Source organism: Lycium ferocissimum, chromosome 6 (genome assembly GCF_029784015.1).
Source record: "Lycium ferocissimum isolate CSIRO_LF1 chromosome 6, AGI_CSIRO_Lferr_CH_V1, whole genome shotgun sequence".
Taxonomy (NCBI): Eukaryota; Viridiplantae; Streptophyta; class Magnoliopsida; order Solanales; family Solanaceae; genus Lycium; species Lycium ferocissimum.
The window spans coordinates 1,394,501-1,412,295 of record NC_081347.1 but is presented as its reverse complement, the minus strand read 5'-3'; the positions used below and the strand labels follow the sequence as shown (position 1 = coordinate 1,412,295).

General features: G+C 34.4%; 1 protein-coding gene across 1 annotated transcript; it reads right to left on the bottom strand.

The window, feature by feature from the left end:
- Positions 1-2,472: 2,472 nt before the first annotated feature.
- On the bottom strand, positions 2,473-8,566 carry LOC132058830 (isocitrate dehydrogenase [NADP]-like). The gene is made up of 16 exons (XM_059451200.1): positions 8,360-8,566; positions 6,258-6,301; positions 6,051-6,160; positions 5,878-5,915; positions 5,492-5,569; positions 5,358-5,411; positions 5,176-5,277; positions 4,933-5,024; positions 4,622-4,725; positions 4,394-4,462; positions 4,193-4,308; positions 3,829-3,863; positions 3,503-3,645; positions 3,179-3,301; positions 2,987-3,079; positions 2,473-2,801 (listed from the first exon to the last, which is right to left on the bottom strand). The coding sequence occupies exons 1-15, from the start codon at positions 8,406-8,408 to the stop codon at positions 2,989-2,991; spliced, it is 1,248 nt and encodes a 415-aa protein (XP_059307183.1). The 5' UTR covers positions 8,409-8,566; the 3' UTR covers positions 2,473-2,801; positions 2,987-2,988.
- Between the last annotated feature and the right edge of the window lie 9,229 nt (positions 8,567-17,795).

Below are 17,795 nucleotides of genomic sequence, written 5' to 3'. Positions count from 1 at the left end.
CTTCCTCCGTCCCAATTTATGTGGCACTTTTTATTTTTCGAGAGTCAATTTGACTAAACTTTGAAGTTAAATTGGATTAAATTAACTCAATATTTTAAATTAAAATTTATATATTTGAAAACTAAATGAAAAGTGTTATAAGTTACAACTTTTTTCATATCAATTTAGTAAAAAAATACATCTTAAAATATTTATCAAAATTCATGTAGTTTGAATCTCGAAAAGCGAAAAGTGTCATATAAATTGGGACAGAGTGAGTATTTTTTAAGAGGTGAATAATTACGACAAACAATTAATTATATAAATATCGTTATTTATCGTCAATATAAAATATAAATCTCGCTAAGAATATCATTAAAATTATAATACGAAGAGTGGGAGGGGAAGGTTCTTTTCCAAATGTTTCATGAGAGATTTGAGCGTTCAAAATATTTCTACGTTTTATAGTCAGCATCAGTAGAAATGTCTAAGCACGTCCTGAGGTTCACTTATTCAAATGACTTTTAATATAAAGTCTTTATTACTTTTCAATATTTGGTTTTATAACTATCTGGCCACATAAATTGGGATAGCGGGACCATTTGGTCATAAGAATTATTCACTTTTTTTTAATTTTTATTTTTTCCAAAAATTAATATTTGGTCATGAAATTTCAAATACAACTTGAAGTTGTATTTGAAATTTGAAAAAACAAGAAATTTTTTATTTTTTTTACAACCAAAACAAGTACATTTTAATAAAAAAATACTATTTGTAAAAACTATGGCCAAATACAACTCCAACTCCAAAATTTCAAAAAAAAGTGATTTTTTTTTTTTATTTCTATGACCAAACGCCTACTTAATTTGTTCCATTTGGAAAGTTCCAGAGCTTCTACTTTTGTGACAAAAATATCCCAAACTTTTTTTTTCTTCTCTCAATTGGATACGTGAAAGAGGAGAAAAAAGAGAGGAAAATGAAGTGGGCCAGGCATTCATGAGAAAAATAACTATTGGTGGCAGAGCTGGTTGCTTTCCTTCTTTGTTTGGACATTACATTTCAGTCATTTCAACTAAAATTTTGCTTTGGACTTGTATGTCTCTATTTGTTCGGTGCGCTTCCTACCAAAAAAAAAAATCATTCTGAATTTGAATTGAAGATGGGATGAGTAAAAATTACTCTACCCTTAATTAAGAAGCGTCTTTATCTAGGAATGTCAAATAAGTCTTGACTAAGAAATTTCGAATACCGGATACAATAAAGTAAAAAAGGCTACCATTCACGTGTCTCCACGGCCATGAGATGTAGGAGTCAGATAATTTGTAATTTTGATACAAACAAACGAACATAAACCAACTGGCACACGCTTTCCTTTCCCTTGAATCCCTTTCAAGATAAGAAAAAAAGAGTGCACATCTCAGATTTCTTTTTTTTTTTTTTACCTTTACTTGTACTTAGGGGTGTCAAATTTGACCCAAAAGGTGATGATCCGCCCAATTCGCCCAAAATTTTATGAGTTGGGCTCAAGATAATTTCATATTGAACTGATTTTAGTCCAACCCAACATAACTCATTTTAAAGTGATCTCTAACTTAGCCTAATTCTAGCCCGTTTTTAAGATTTACTTAAATTTAAGTTTATTGCTTGAGATGTACTTTTATTTTATGTATACACTTTTCTTGTATCATGTATCTTATAAGTTTGTGGTATGTTTAATATGAAGGGAAATATTTTTCACGCAAAATGTTTTTCTCAAAAATATTTACCACGGAAAATGATTCCCCAAAAATATTTTTAAATCGTCGAAAATAATTTTCAAGAAAATGTTTTCCACGAAAATATTTTTCTAGAAAATAGAACCTTAAAAAAAAACTAGGTCAAGTTGGGCGGGTCATGAACCCAGCCCATTTTTAGCTCATTTCAGCCCAGCCTATTTCAGCCCAAGTAACTTTTGAACCAATGTTAGCCCAACCTATTTATTATTTCAGACCATTTTGATTGGGCCAATTTCAGCCCAACCCGCTCATTTGACACTCCTACTTGTACTATATAAGCTCGAAGTTCAATGATACTGTTCATTTTTAACATGTATATTTCCTACAAGAGACCTCACTGTTAAGAGAGACCTCACTGTTAAGAGGTTAAGCTCGAGGTATAGAAAAATAAAAATTACTCTCGGTAAAAAGTTCAGTATTAGTTATGCAACGTTTGGTATAAAAATCTTGTATAACTATCTAATCGATGTATAACTAATACATTTGATTTATGCATGTTAAACCTTGCATAAATTATCCCAAGTTTAACACTAGTAACCAAATATTGTATTACTATTTACTAATTACTATTTGCTAATTCTGGTGTAACTTATATCGACTCGCCTAGGAACCTCTTAGGGCAGTTACTAATGAAACCATCTTATGAGACTTTTAAAACCACCTGAAAATTAAAAAGTTTATTTTCTAAGTGGATCGATGAGGGCAGATCATGCTAATTCAGGGTTAAGGGTGGATTGGTGAATAGTGATGTGCTAGAGCCATAATACAACAACAACGACACCTTAAACCCAAGCAAGTTGAAGTCAGCTATTTGAATCGACACTATCCATAACGATCAAGTCAAACTCATCTCCGTCCAATATTTTATATGTATATATAAAAAGCACTAGACATTCCCTTTCTATATTTTCTTCTGGCAGCCGGAGTCATAGGTAGAACGGTATAAAGAGTAAATTCACGGGTAGAATGGTATAATTTTGCCATCTTATTTATGGATCCTCAAAGTTCTTGCAAAATGTCTTCCTCCTCTTTAAGTGGAGACCTTATCTGAAAAAATAAAAAGAAGTTGAGAGGTTCAGAGTGATTTTTGGTGCTACATGGTATTTTCAACTATTCAAGATGACAAAATTATAGAAATGATTTCGTCAAGACAAACATCTTAGATTATATCAACTGGAGCCACGATTATATCCCAGTAAGAAAAAGATAAGTTTTTGATCAGAAAAACATACACTTAAATCTTTGCTTTCAGTAGTCTAGCTTTCAGCTCATCAGCCACAGCATCAATGAACTCTTTAGTGTTCACATATTGATGTCTAGCGACCCTATAAGGTTTCGATAGAGAAAATTATAACAATGAAAGCACAAAGGATTAACTACAGAACATGAAATACTATGAATAAGAAAAAAAGTAAAGAGCTCACTTGGATCCGTGGATGATAAGTGCTAGATCTTTGGTCATTTTCCCATTCTCCACTGCACCGATGCAAGCTTCTTCTAGTTTCTTGGTGAAATCCAAGAGTGCAGTGTTGTTGTCCAACTTTGCCCTGTTAAAAATACATCATTATTATATCGGTACTGCTATCATAAAAAATCTAAGTGCAGCATGATTATTATAGGCTTTTGTATGTGGCACGGTTCGGATCCATGACGTGCGCCAAATCCACACATCACGTGCTCCACCCTTATAACCAGGCCAAAGCCCTGGGGGCACCAAAGCACAGCAGTTAACTACTACAATGTCCTACCTATGTGCAAGTCCACGAGTCCAAGCAAAAATTGAGGCAATGCTGTTGGTGCTGGTTTCACCACCTTTCTGATGAACCCGGTAGTGGCGTGTAACAGTTCCATGGGCTGCTTCTGCCTCTACGGTCTTTCCATCCGGACATATCTGAACCAAAAAATTCCAACCCCATTAGCAACCAAATAGAGTCGCAAATCAGCAACAAAACTAAAATGATCTATTAATTATAAGCCTTATCTCTCAACCGATCTTTATATGAAATCACAAGATAAAAGAGCCCCAAAACTAAAAGGAATTGCGAACAGGGAAAGTGAAGCATAAAGAACATACCAGGATCGACGTCATCAATCCAAGGGATCCAAATCCTGTTCAAGCGATAAGCAATTTAAGAACAATTACAAGCTCATAAAAGCATTAAAGTAGGTCGCAAAAGGGAAAATTGAACAAGTAATTATTTTCATACCATTTCAATATTTAAAATCCAAAATGAATACAGTCAAGCCTCTCTATAACAGTCATCCTCTATAACATCAGTTCACTATAATGGCTAAGCTATTTTTGGAACCGATTTATGTTCTCTATAACAGCATTCGCTGTAGCAGCTAAAAAATATCAAGACAAACAATGGTGTCATAGAGAGCTTTTGACTGTAGTTGATAGCTTTACAAACCCTTAGCAAGCTGGCCAAGCATACCTTGTGCTAAGAAATCACTCTGTACATCTCCATCATAGTTTTTGCACGCCCATACATATCCACCGTCACTTTTTAAAGCATAAGCAACCATATCATCGATGAGCCGATGTTCATACCTATTTTGATGAATTCAAGCATTTAACAATCTCCTTCATTTATCATCAAGAACCAGTTGTTGGATATGAAACATTGGGTGCTTACCAGATTCCAGCTTCCTCAAACTTTAACTTCCATTTTGACTCATAAACTTCCTGGAATATGTCCTTGAATCTTCAGAAAAGATCATAAAAGTAAGAAGAGAAATCCAAAAAAAAAAAAAAAAAAGGAGGGGTGGGGAGGACAAGCAAAGAGGTAAAAAGTAAAGAAACCGTCCTATTTAAACAGTGAGTGTGCCGAGAAAAATAGAATCAGATCAACGGCTAGCCGTACCTTCCATCATATTTCTTAAGGATGGTATTTTTTGTGCTAAGATAGAGTGGCCATTTCTTTTGGTATGCCATGCTCATAGAAGCTTCAGCAAAAGAGCGAATTGACTGCGCAGAAAGAAAAAAAGCAGCAAAGATGCATAACTCCAGAGCATTCTAATTATCTGTTTTAAGCTATGTTGCTCAGACTCTTCCAAAATGTTGATGGGTGCATGTCAAATCCTCCAAAAGTTGTGCATTTTTGGAGGATCCGACACGGATGCAACAACATTTTGTGGAGAGTCCGAGCAACATAAGTTTTAGGTAAACCCAAACCTCATCCGTGTTGTACATGGATAGAGCTACTCCACCAGCACCAGTGAAGTTGTAAACTTCGAACTCCGTCTTTTCATCTGTTCCTTCCGGTACTGCAATCAGGTTCAATACAATATCTCAGCAGCAATTCTTTACAGAGAATCACCAAAAGTTGTGAAGAACCTGAACCAATTTACTCATAGCCAAAATAGGGCAGAGAAAACAGATAGTATTAGCAACTATACAGAGAGGCAAAAACTTTACCAAATACTAATTTGAGTTTTCCAGCTCCTTGAATTACTGTATCAGTAGCTCGATATTGATCACCAAAAGCATGTCTGCCAATGCATATTGGTTTTGACCAACCTGATGTCAGCTTCATCTATGTAAGTCAAAGACAGAATCAGGTGAACAACAAAAATACAAGTGCAGCAAGTAAAATATACCCGGGACAAGTCGGGGGATGTTTTTGCAGAGGATTGGTTCCCTGAAAACCGTACCTGCAATAAAAAGCCAAATATCTTCAATTTCATACCGATATATCACCCACCAAAATTGGCGCATAGAGATGGAGACTCACCATTCAGAATGTTCCTAATTGTCCCATTTGGGCTCTTCCACATATGCTTCAAGTTAAACTCCTTCATACGAGCATCATCTGCACATGAATTCACATATGTTGTCTCTCTGTCCGATTTATATGTTAAAGAACTTATGATTTTCTCAAACTTTCTTAAATGTTTTCAACTCGTAGTGTATAGTTCCGCGATGTAGGTTCTAAACACGTAAAAAATTTATTATAAAGATTAACGAATAGATGTCCGATATCACACTGAAAAATTAGATGGTTAAAACATTGTACTCTCAATCATCATTAATCCGGAACAGCAGCTTAAAAAGGGAAGCCCGGTGCACTAAGCTCCCGCTAAATAAAATGAAATAAACCACAGGCAAAACTGTAGTCACCTGGAGTGATGGTTGCACACTTAATTGCTACATTATACCTGCAATTTATTAGTCCGAAAATAATAAGGCCGGATATATAAAGAGTAACATTCGGTAATCCATGAGCTTGGTCCTAAAACAGCCAATGTTTCAATAAGTAGAAACTAAAATATAGAAAGAAATCGGGTACATACTTCAAAGTAGCCTTAGTGCTTTCAATTGTAACCTTATCATCTGTGGCATCCCGGTGAGGAAGGCCTAGGTCGAAGTATTTTATATCCAATTCCACAAAGGGCAAGATAAGCTAACGCTTAAAAGAGAATTCATTTGTCAGCAACTGTGAAAAATAGACACAGAATATATTATACTGACGTATACATAAGACCGAAACAACTTGTTACCTTATCCTTAATTAATTTCCAAATGACACGGGTCATTTCATCTCCTGCATCACATAGCCAGGTAGAGCACAATAAGAATGGGAAAATAACATCTCTTGATAGTTAAAAAGAACCAATGAGTAATGTGGTGGACCAAACTAATCTATCATATATGATGACGTAATTTGAACTTTTATCATAATTTGAAGGTTGATTATCATTTCACCCTGCTCCTTTATTACAGCAATAACTGCTATGTTTGGAAATAAACTTTGGGGATGTACTTACTAGTGAAAGCTGTTATATATGGTATCAGAGTGACTTCGCATGTGACCTTAAAAATGACAGGGCAAACTTCTGCAAGGCACTGAGTCCCTAAACAGAGACGGATCCAGAATATTAATTTTATGGGTTCATTCTTTAATTTTTTATCATTGAACTCATTATATTTTTAAAGTTATGAGTTCATATCTACAATTCATTGTAATTTCAGTGACCTTTTACACATAAATTTATGCTCCGCGTTGAAAGTACTGAATTCAGATGACCCCGGTACCACAATATTGGATCTGTCCCTGTCCCTAAAGGGAGGTGTATGTAACACCTTAGGCAAATCCCACACGGAGAGATGTTGGTATATAAAGAAACAAGTCTTAGACCCTACTGATGTAACCATGGGGACCAGATTGCTACAACGGAGGATACTTTGGAAGCTAAAACTGAATGCCAAGCTGGAGAAGGAGTATAAGTATTAAACAACCCTATAGAAAGTTAGCTGCGGGTTCGGAGCATGATAAGCCGGAATGGATTTAGGGAGATGGTTAGTAAGTACTGAAAAAATGGGTAGACGTTTATTTAGATATTTCCTTCCTCATCTTCCTTCTTCTCAGTATTCCCATCCCCTTCTACCTTTCTTCATTATTTTTGCATTGAGTTGTATTATAGATTCTGGTTCAATTAATTTCGGTATCGCTTCTCCGGCCAATTGAATATTTTTATTTCTTAGTTAAGTAAATACTACACCCAGTGACACATTTTAAAGTCGTATGGTCATAGGCTCAAAACCGACAATATAACTAGTGCACTGAGCTGTCACAACCTTTACACCAAGACAATAAACAACATAAAAGCCAATTCTTCAACAAGAATCAGTACATTGTTTTATGAACTAGTGTAACAATGCAAAAAAGGTTCAGTGATATTCTTTTCCAGTGGTTAAGAAGAGACCCTTTTCTCCCAGACACACGAAACAGCATAAAAATCAAATCTTGAACAAGAAGCAGTACATATTCACATGAAATTACAGCCTAGTGGTCAATGAAGTGAGTTGAGAACCAGTGGCGGAGCCACATGTATCCAAGGGGTTTCGTTAATAAATTAGACTATGTAGATAGTTAAAAATTTATTTTTATGTATATATATTATGTGTTGAATCCCCTTGATTTTTTCGTATGTCATACTTTTTATATTTGGACACTCCTTAATAAAAATGCTAGCTCCGCCACTGTTCAGAACCATGAGGTCTCGGTTCAATTTCTAGCGGAGGTAAAAAAACACTATGGTCTTCCATCTTTCCAAGTGGATAGAGTTGCCCGATACTTATGCTGGTGGGAAGTAGCAGGTACAACGTGGAATCACTCGCGGTGAGCACAAGCTGCCCCGACACCACGGTTTTTAAGAAACAGTACATATTTTTATGAAATTACAGCCTCCAGATATTAGTGGACTGGTAGATTAAAATGCAAAAAGAATATTAAAAAAAAAAAAAAAAAGAAGTTCCAACAGATACTCTTTTCCGGTGGTTAAGAAGAGGCCCTTTTCACCCAAAACCACGAAACAGCATAAAAATCAATTCTCGAACTAAAATAAGTACATAACTAGCACATAACAGCCTACTGAAGCAGCTATTTACACACATCAATTTCACCCAGAATCAAGAAACAGCATAAAAATCAATTCTTGAACTAAAATCAGTACATAACAGCCTACTGAAACTGAAAGCAGCTATTTACAGAATTAGCACACCAATTTCAAGAAAGTTATAAAAAAGTAACATACGAAAAAGGATCAGATAATCAGATGGAAAAAAGAAACATAGAGTGATAGACAAATAAAGATCTAACCATCCATTTCAACTATGGGATTAACCACTTTGATCTTTTGAAAAGCCATTTCTTATAGTGAAAATTTGATATTAAGAACTGGAAATTATGGTGATATAAAGAGTAGGTGTCTGATAAAGGAAAAATACAACTTTGAAGTGGTCGTCGAAGTTTACAAGGTCAGAGCTAAATGGAAATAAAAACAAAGAGAGATGACATTTTTGTAAAAGTCGTAGGTAGGAGTGTACCATGAATTTTCAATTTATTTGTCTCAACAACCTTAACACGTGATATTTGTTCTTGACGGTTGTGTTTGGTATGACGAAAAATGTTTTTTTTTTTTTCGGAAAATAAGCGATTTTCTTATTTATTTTCTTGTGTTTGGTATGTAAGCTGGAAATGTCACTTTATGAGCATTTGTATTTACTAAAAGCAAAATACGATGAGGTTTTTGGATTAGAGCTGCAACTTTTGGTAATGGAGGTAGACGAGTTGAGGATGGGGGGTGGGGTGTACGTGGGTGGGGGATAGGGGTGGGGGTGGAGGTGGGTGGGAGTACGGGTTGGGTTGGGGATGCGTTGGTGTGTTTTATTGGAGAGTGTAATTACCCCCTTCCAGTTACATCCAATTCCCTACTATTCAAGCAATTACTTGGCCAAACAAATAGATCAAACTATGAATTACACCTAATTACACTCAAATCTAATTCCATGTGTCCTTCCAAAGAGGCCCTTAAGAAAAATATTTTCTCCAATTTGAGGAAGGCAATTTTCATAGGAACAACATTTTCCAAAATATTTAGTGCGACCAAACAAGAAAAAAGAAGAAAAACATTTTCCGTCATGCCAAACACACCCTTTCAGTTAAAACTTGATAACGAAATATATACAATTGATTATAACTGACCTAAAAATAGGTAGTAGTTGAAATATTACAATTAAATTCCCAAGGGTAAATGATACAGGAACTACAATGTACAAAAAGTATTAGGCGAAGAGAAAATGAATTAAGCGAGGCAAGGCAAGTTAGGTATTTTTAAGTAGGGGGAATATGTTAAACGAGATCGGTGGAGTTCTCGGGTTCAAGTCTTGAGAATTGGAATACGGAACATTTTCTCAATGAGCCTCACACAATACAAATTTATAATAATCGGGTTAATGTATTCCAAGATATGAAATGAATATATTAAAAAAAATACAAGCAGGGCATTTAAAACTTTGGCGTGAGGAAGTTTCAATCTCTTTCCGTGTTGCCTTGCCCCGTTTATCATCCCTACCAGCTCATGCTTCAAAATAATCAAAGGAAAATGATAGATTTTTCTTTTCTGTACTATTCAAAATTGCTCAATTTCACCCGTTATTACACTTTTACTCCATCCATACTCGCGTCATTAATAATGCGTCGTATTTTCTTTTGTTATTAATGGAGCTCCAATGCGAAAGTGTACTTCGCACATCCAAATTTTTGGATGAAAAATGTTTAAATCTATCTCTCAACTTTTGACTATGATTTAAACTACCCTGACATTGGAGGCTCCGTTAGAGGTTAAGAGAAAAATAAAATAAAAATTAACGGCAATGATAATATTATACCAAAAGTTTAACATAAAATAAAATTTTCAATTTCGATTAACTAGGAGACAAATTTGTTCCTTTTCCCAATAATCAAATATGGAATATTTAGGAACTAACCATATTTGCTGATACTATGTATTGAGAAGCAAATAAAAAAAAGAGAAGAAATCAACCATATTAGCTAATAAAACTTCAAGAGTAACTATTGAATTCTTTTCCTATGAAGGACTTCTTAATGAACTTACCAAAAATTCTGCCTAAATCAGAAGTATAATTATATTGCTACAAATCAAAAATCAAGTAATTCTATTTTTTCATATTCTATTTTCTGACGTATTCCCACCAATTTTTCCATGAATTTCAAAATTTAATTGAAATTCACTTAATCCTAGTAGTATTACACTTGTAAAAGAAAAGTATTTTCTAAGAAAAAGTTGGATTGTCAAAGTTAAAGTGTCTATCTATATATTCTGCCTTTTTTTGTTGCTTAAAAGAAACTTTTAAACACTAAATAATGTATTAATTATTACTACATATGATATATCTGTGGTACTTTATTCGACCATATAAGATCATTAAAAAAAAGTATATCCGATCCATAACAAATGAAAGCGAATATGTAGAATACATTCAAAAGTCAGACTCTCGTAAATTTGACACAATTCTATTTACCTTTCAATTTATTTGCTATAAAAGTCGTCTCCTATCATCCTGTTATTAACATCTAGGCATAGATTATTTATTGATGATTGATTAATTGTTGAATTATGATCGGAGAATTGATCGATTCATAACATTATTGCACAGAATTTTATCATGATGTGTTTATGACATCATAATAATGCACGTCAATGTACGAAAGATAAACCATTTATAATATTCTCAAATTAAAATTTGGCGAAAAAATAGACAAGCATGTCAAAAGAGGTGGCAATTTGAGCCCATATTTAAAAAATTAGCCCATTTTACCCACATGTTAGTGAGTTGGGTCACCCATATTTCAGGTGGGTAAATACGGCAATCTCTCTTTAACCCATAAAAATATGGCAAATATGGGTAATATAAGAACACACTAGACCCAATAACAACTAATTTTGAAAATGAGAAATTTCTTTCTTACCTCCCACCCCAACCCTTACCCCACCACCCACCCGGCCATGCCCCCCGCCCCCACACACTTTTTTTTTTAATTTCATATGCTTTATTTTTCTTTTATAAAAATGGAAAAAAAAAAATTTTTTTTACCTCCCACTCCGATCCCTACCCCCACCCTCACCATAACCCCTCCCCCACCCTCACCATAACCCCTCAATTTCATATATTTTACCTTTATAAAATTTTATAAAAAATGGAAAAAAAAAATTCTTACCCCCACCCCCCCACGACCCCCCCCCCAACCCCCAAATTTCAATTTCAAATATTTTTCTTTTATAAAAAATTAAAAAAATTTCTTACCCCACCCCACCCCTCTCCGACCCCCCCCCCCCCCCAAAAAAAATTAATTTCAAATATTTTACTTTTATAAAAGTTTTATAAAAAATGGAAAAAAAAATTCTTACCCCCGCCCCCACCCCCTCCACGACGCCCCCCCCACCCAAATTTTTTTTTTTATTTTCATATATATTACTTCTATAAAAAATTTATAAATAATGGAAAAGAATTTCGGTCCCCCACCCCACTCCCTCCCACCCCCCCCCCCCAAAAAAAAAATCAATTTCATATAATTTACTTTTATAAAAAATTATTAAAAAATGAAAAAAAAAATATCTTACCCGCATCCCACCCCACCACCTCCACCACCCCCCCTCCCTCACCCCCGAAATTTATATGAAAAAATTAATTTAACTTGAGAAAAGAAAAAAATTATAAACATAATTATAAAAAAAATTATAAACATATACACTTGACAAGAGGGGGTTGCTCAGATGGTAAGCGCCCTCCACTTTCAACCTGAAGGTTGCGAGTTCGAGTCACCAAGGGAGCAAAGGAAGGAGCTCCTGGGGGAGGGATATAAAAAATAAAAAAAATATTACACTTGTATAATATGGGTTAACCCATAACCAACTCAGCCATTTATCACTCAACCCATATTTACCCACATAAAATATGGGCGGTTTGAAACTCAACCCATTTTTGTTCAAACCATTTTCAACCAAACCAAATCCAACCAAACCCAACCATTTGCCACCCCTACATGTCACCATCCATATCTTGGTTTACATGTTGTAAAATCTCAAACCAAAATTTGGCGAAAGAAACAGAGAAACATATTATAATTCTTATCTTGTGTTTATATATCGTACATAAAACTTTCGCTCTTGAATTTTTATTTTATCATGACATGTACATGACCATAATAATGATGCCCGGAGTAAATTTCATACATGGAATAATGATCTTTCTTTACCAAACTCACATAATTATGTTTTCTAATAAAAAAGTCACAAAAATTTCAACTACTAACACAAAATTCACAATAATCCAAAAAACTCAAAATTCTGATGAATGATAACATTTTTACTCTACATCTTAACCTTTTATATATTATTTGAATCTTATAAATATAAACCAATTAAAGATGACCGATCCGAGCTAACCCAGTTTTTGAAATGTGTAAGTAATATATATTAAAATGTGTTCTATTTTCTTTGAATTGTACGGAGTAATAGCTATTGAAGGAAAATATTTTATTCATAAACTCAAAATCTCTGAATGTGCTCTAAAATCTCCACAATCTCTCTTGTTATGAAAATAGCAAGCTGCACCCATATTTATAAAAGTATACCTACTTTAACTCAAAAGAGGAAGACATATTCCTATATTAATTTGACTATAAATCCTAACTAAACAAGAATTAAATATCAAATACTACGCAATTTTGGTTTCCTACAAGTTTGAATTGTTATTTCCAACTTTTACTACTATTGGTTATCAAATCAAAAGTAATTGTCCTGCCATGTCGTTTTAGCGATTTTCCGATCCTTCCTTTAGGCTTGGTATTTTTCGAGAGTAATGATTTGAAATGAGAAATCTTTAAAATCCTTAATTTGATTTTGAGTTTTGATGTTTAAATGCGGACGATAGTTTTGACCATAGTCAACCCCGTGTCAATGATTTGGGTCTTCGATTGGAAAGCTCTTTTGGGACCAATCAGGTCAAGATGAGCTCTTTTGGGAAATCCGAGTGCACGAGCGATTTCATAGCGTGTATTATGTTTGAAAAGCATGTTTGGTTTATGTTCGGGAGGTTTCGGGTGAGTTTGGGGTGTCAAAACCAAGTTTGGTGAACACTAGAAAAATCTGGTGTTTAGTTGCTAGTTTCCTTGTTCGTGATCGCGAAGAAGGTGGCCGAGATAGCCTGCCTTGGTGGGACAGGCCATCGCGATCGCGTAGAAGTCCCTCGTGATCGCGAGGTGACGCATATTTGGGATGGGTGAGTTGCGGGTCATCGCGGTCGCGTGACTGGTCCCACGATCGCGATGAACCCAGCTGAGCCGGGTCGCGAATGGGCATCGCGATGACTCAGGTGGCGATCGTGATGAAGAACGGTTGAACGATGAAATAAAATCCCCAACTTCAAAAACTTTTCCCTATTCCCAAATTTCAAGTTCTAGAGTTTGGATTCAAGTGATTTCTAATGGGATTTGCTCATCTAGGCTTGGGGGAAAGAATCTAACCTTTATCTTGTTATTATCTCTTAGTTCCTACCATTAGTTAGTATTTAAATCATTATTTGAGGTGAAAATATTGAGGGTTTTAGCCCTGGTTGAAATTGAGGATTTCTTGATAATTGGGAGTCAATCCATGAATAGTTTTGCATGATTTTTACGGATAAGACTATTTAGGCTTTGGGTAAACTATTTTTAAACTAAATTTTCAGTTTTGTCCTAGGGCTCGGGTTTGGTTATTTTGGGTTCCAGGTTAAACCATAGTAATATGGGTGTTGTTAGAATCGTGTAACCTTTTAGAACACTAATTTTATATTGTTGGACTCGAATTCTTGATAAATTACTATTTTAACCTTCGAGGTTTGGGAATGGGATTTTGAGTTGACTTCTCGACCCGAATTTCTTCTATGACAGTATGGGTATCCTTAGAATCGTGTTTTAATGTCAAATTCGTATCTTGATAGACTTTTCTCATTTGGAGGTGCTTCGAAAGGGAAGGCTCAAATATAGTGTTCGTGACACCCGCTCGACCTTGAGGTAGGTTATATTATCCTGTCTTTTCATTTTAAGACAGTTTCTAATTCTGTATTGACTAAGACCTGTAATCTCCTTAGAAGCTCTTGTACGAGTTCGACCAGATTTTGGGGTTGTATTTGGCTAAGTCATATTCCGTACTTACTCATAATTATGATAATCCTGTTGGACGATGTCGATGATGTAAATGATTTTCTTACTTGTCTTTCTAAATGATTCCCTATTCTAGAATGGTACGCCTACCGGAGGGAGGGGGAGGTGCCTTCATGAACTTCGAATTTTCGTCGTGACAGTAATACTCTTGTGATTAATTCTTTCTAATTTATTAACCCATTTAGTTGTTTGATTAATTAGAGTTGTTTCTTGGAGTATATTGCATGAGGGTTTGAGAAAAAAAAAAGCGTATGAATAAGGAGATTGATATTTAGAATCAAAGATCTTTGGAATCAGTAATCACTATCCGTTGGATGAAAATCTTGAAAATAGAGATGTAAATTGGAAGAGAATTTGCATGGAAATTTCCAAACAATACGTCGGAAACGTCATTTGGATACATTTGAAGGTGGTAAGAAATAGATGAAAGGTTAAAAATGATTGGGTTGAGTCAGATCAATCCACTTTTAATCGAGTCTGTATTTACTAGATTATAAATGAAAAAAATAGTCAAAATGTAGAGCAAAAAATTATCGCTCATCGAAAGATTGAGTTTTCCGGCAATTGTATCTTGGGAAAAAGACATGGTGAATCCACCTGCCCAAAAGAAAAGCCCAAAAGGCCCCATTTGGGGCTTAATACCCGAGCTGGCCGTTCGGCCCATACTATTCTGGCGCTAGCCGCCCAACTCACACTACAAACGAAAAATCAGACTTTTTGTGAGACTTTAATCGCCCCAAAAGGTTCACTACAAAAAGAACAAAACTCTTTGTGGCGACTTTAGTCGCCACTAAAGATCAACGAAAAAAATTCATATTGAGCCTTCAAAAAATATCTCAAAACATGTATAATTAGTAAGTATACGTTAATTGAGCCCTCAAGAAATATCCCAAGACATGTATAATATGTGTATAATTAGTAAGTATACACTAATTATATATTTATTAAACAAAAATTATACGTTCATTGTACATTACTTATACACAAATTATACAATAATGATATATTTTATATAGACATTCTTTAGGGATACATATTCTATATGATAATGATACAGTACCTATGCTGATGATACATTTTGTAATACATATACAGTAGTGATACATATTAAAAAATGATATAGTTTATACACATATGCTGGAATTAATTGAAAAATGGTTATAAAATGGAATTATTTTGAACAGGCTAAAAAATGACTTTTAAAATTCTTGAGCCAGCGAGTGTCAATAGTTTCACCTGGTTGGCCATTTGTCTCCTTATCCTTCGTATCTTTTGGGTGAATGTTATGTGATTTTTCTACAAGAAAACACAGTTATGTGACAAAAAAAAAAAATCATTATTATCGTACCATTTATGGAAACCATGATGCACGTGCAATTTGCATAGACGTTGTGTAAAAGCCAGACCATTTATGCTATATTGTCAAACGAAAAAATTGGCGAAGTAACAGAGAATCATTTCACAAGTCTTATCTTGTGTTTACACGTCATAAAATCTCACTCTAGACTATTTATACAGATAATTAGCGGTGGCAAATGGACGGGTCAGATTTGGACGAGTTGAAACGAGTGAGACAAAAATGGGTCGCAACAAAACCCGCCTATATTTAATGCGGGTAAAAAATAAGTTGGTTTGAAAAGGGGTTGGGTAGAAAACTGTGTGAAACAAACATTCTTTTTTCGGAGAATAATGTCTCACCCAAATGAAACAATATTTTTCAATGTTAGTTGGTGATTAAAAATTGAAAATATTTTCCACGGTGTAATTGCAAGGAGAGAAATAATTTCTTACAAATATTGCAAAATAGGTATTTAACATGGTCTAAATAAAATTTGAATAATAATAGTTAAAATATATACCTAGAATACTTATTGTTATAATCTAAATCCCTGTAGACTCCAACTTTCTGGGAACTTTATTCCCAAATATTTCTTTCTTGAAACTTCTACTTCCCAATTTTTTGGTAAGTATTAAATCACATATATTGTATATTTGATCACAAACAAGAACTTGAAAGAGAAAAAACAAAAAAGAAGAAGAAGAACAAGAAAACTTAACATTAACTAAAAAGAATGTACAATTAATTTAATGATTCTTCGATATACATGGGCTGTGACTAGCGGTGTTCAAATGAGACCGAAAAACTGATTTGAACCGGTAAACAGAGTCAAACCGACTTAATAAATCGAAAACCGGCTCGATTCGATTTGATTTGGTTTAAAATTTTAAGAAACTGATAACATTTGATTTGATTTGGTGTTGAACAAAAAAAAAAAAAAAACGAACTAAACCGAACCAAACCGATATATATATGACACTAATTAAATTTTATGTATCTTCTTCATAAATTTAGGTCCTTCCAAGTCCAATACTAACTAGAAAGAAAAGTCTAGCTCTGAAATGGACTTTATCGCGAACCCTTTTCGTCAGTCAGTACCCCGTCTCTTTTAATTTGTTTAATTATACAATGTTTGTGTTAGAAAAGATCTTGCTCAAAATTCCCAGAAAGATGAGTTTGTATAGGTGAATTTTATCATGTGATTGAAACTGATTTTTTGGTTGATGAGGCTAGTTCTTTACCTATTAGCACGCTTCTTGATTAATCCATTGATGCTATATCTTATAAGGTGGAGAAAGGAAGAAGAATTTGGAAAATTTCGAGTGATGAGTGGACTTGATTATTTGTTAGGAATTGATTTACCAACTTCCCTATCTATTGACTTCCTTTTGGATTCTTGATAAAAAAGAAAAAAATATTCTTGAGTGGTGTTCTTGTTTCGTTTCCCCCATTTTCTTAGGGGAATGAAGCTAAGAGTTCTTTTCTAATAAAGATAACGAGGCAAATTTGCGTAGTAATTGCTTGCATTTTGGGTTATGTTACTTCGCGTGTATCAATTTCTAATGCATTATAAAATACATTTTTAAACCCGAAAAAACTGCAAAACCTGAACCAAACCAGTGAAACAGACAAAATCGAAACCGATAGAATTTATACTATAATGGTTTGGTTTGGTTTGACTATTAAAAAAAATCGACTTTATTGATTTGGTTTGATTTTAACTAAAAACTGAGTCAAACCGGATCATGAACACCCTTAGCTGTGACTCAACACAAGGAATCATCAATACAAAAGAGTCATATATTCAGCTAAGTAAAATACAGAAAATGACCGACAATTACACATAGAATCCCCACAATGAGGCCAACAACCGGCTGTATAAATAGGGTTCAACCCGTTATTACCCGCTTTCAATCCATATTTTACCAATTTTATTGCGGGTAAAAAATAGGTTGACCGATACTAAAAAATTCACGGATTAAATACGGTTTAATCACGAGCGGATTGAGTGGATTATACAAATATGGTTAAATTTGCCACCTCTAGTGAGACAATATATAAATAGCAGAGCCTATTTACTAATCCCTAACCAAAAAACATATCACAATTCTTATCTTGTGTTTAGACTTTGTAAAATCTGATTTACCCTACATCTGATCTGGCGTCTGTAACATGTTAAGTCAACTTATT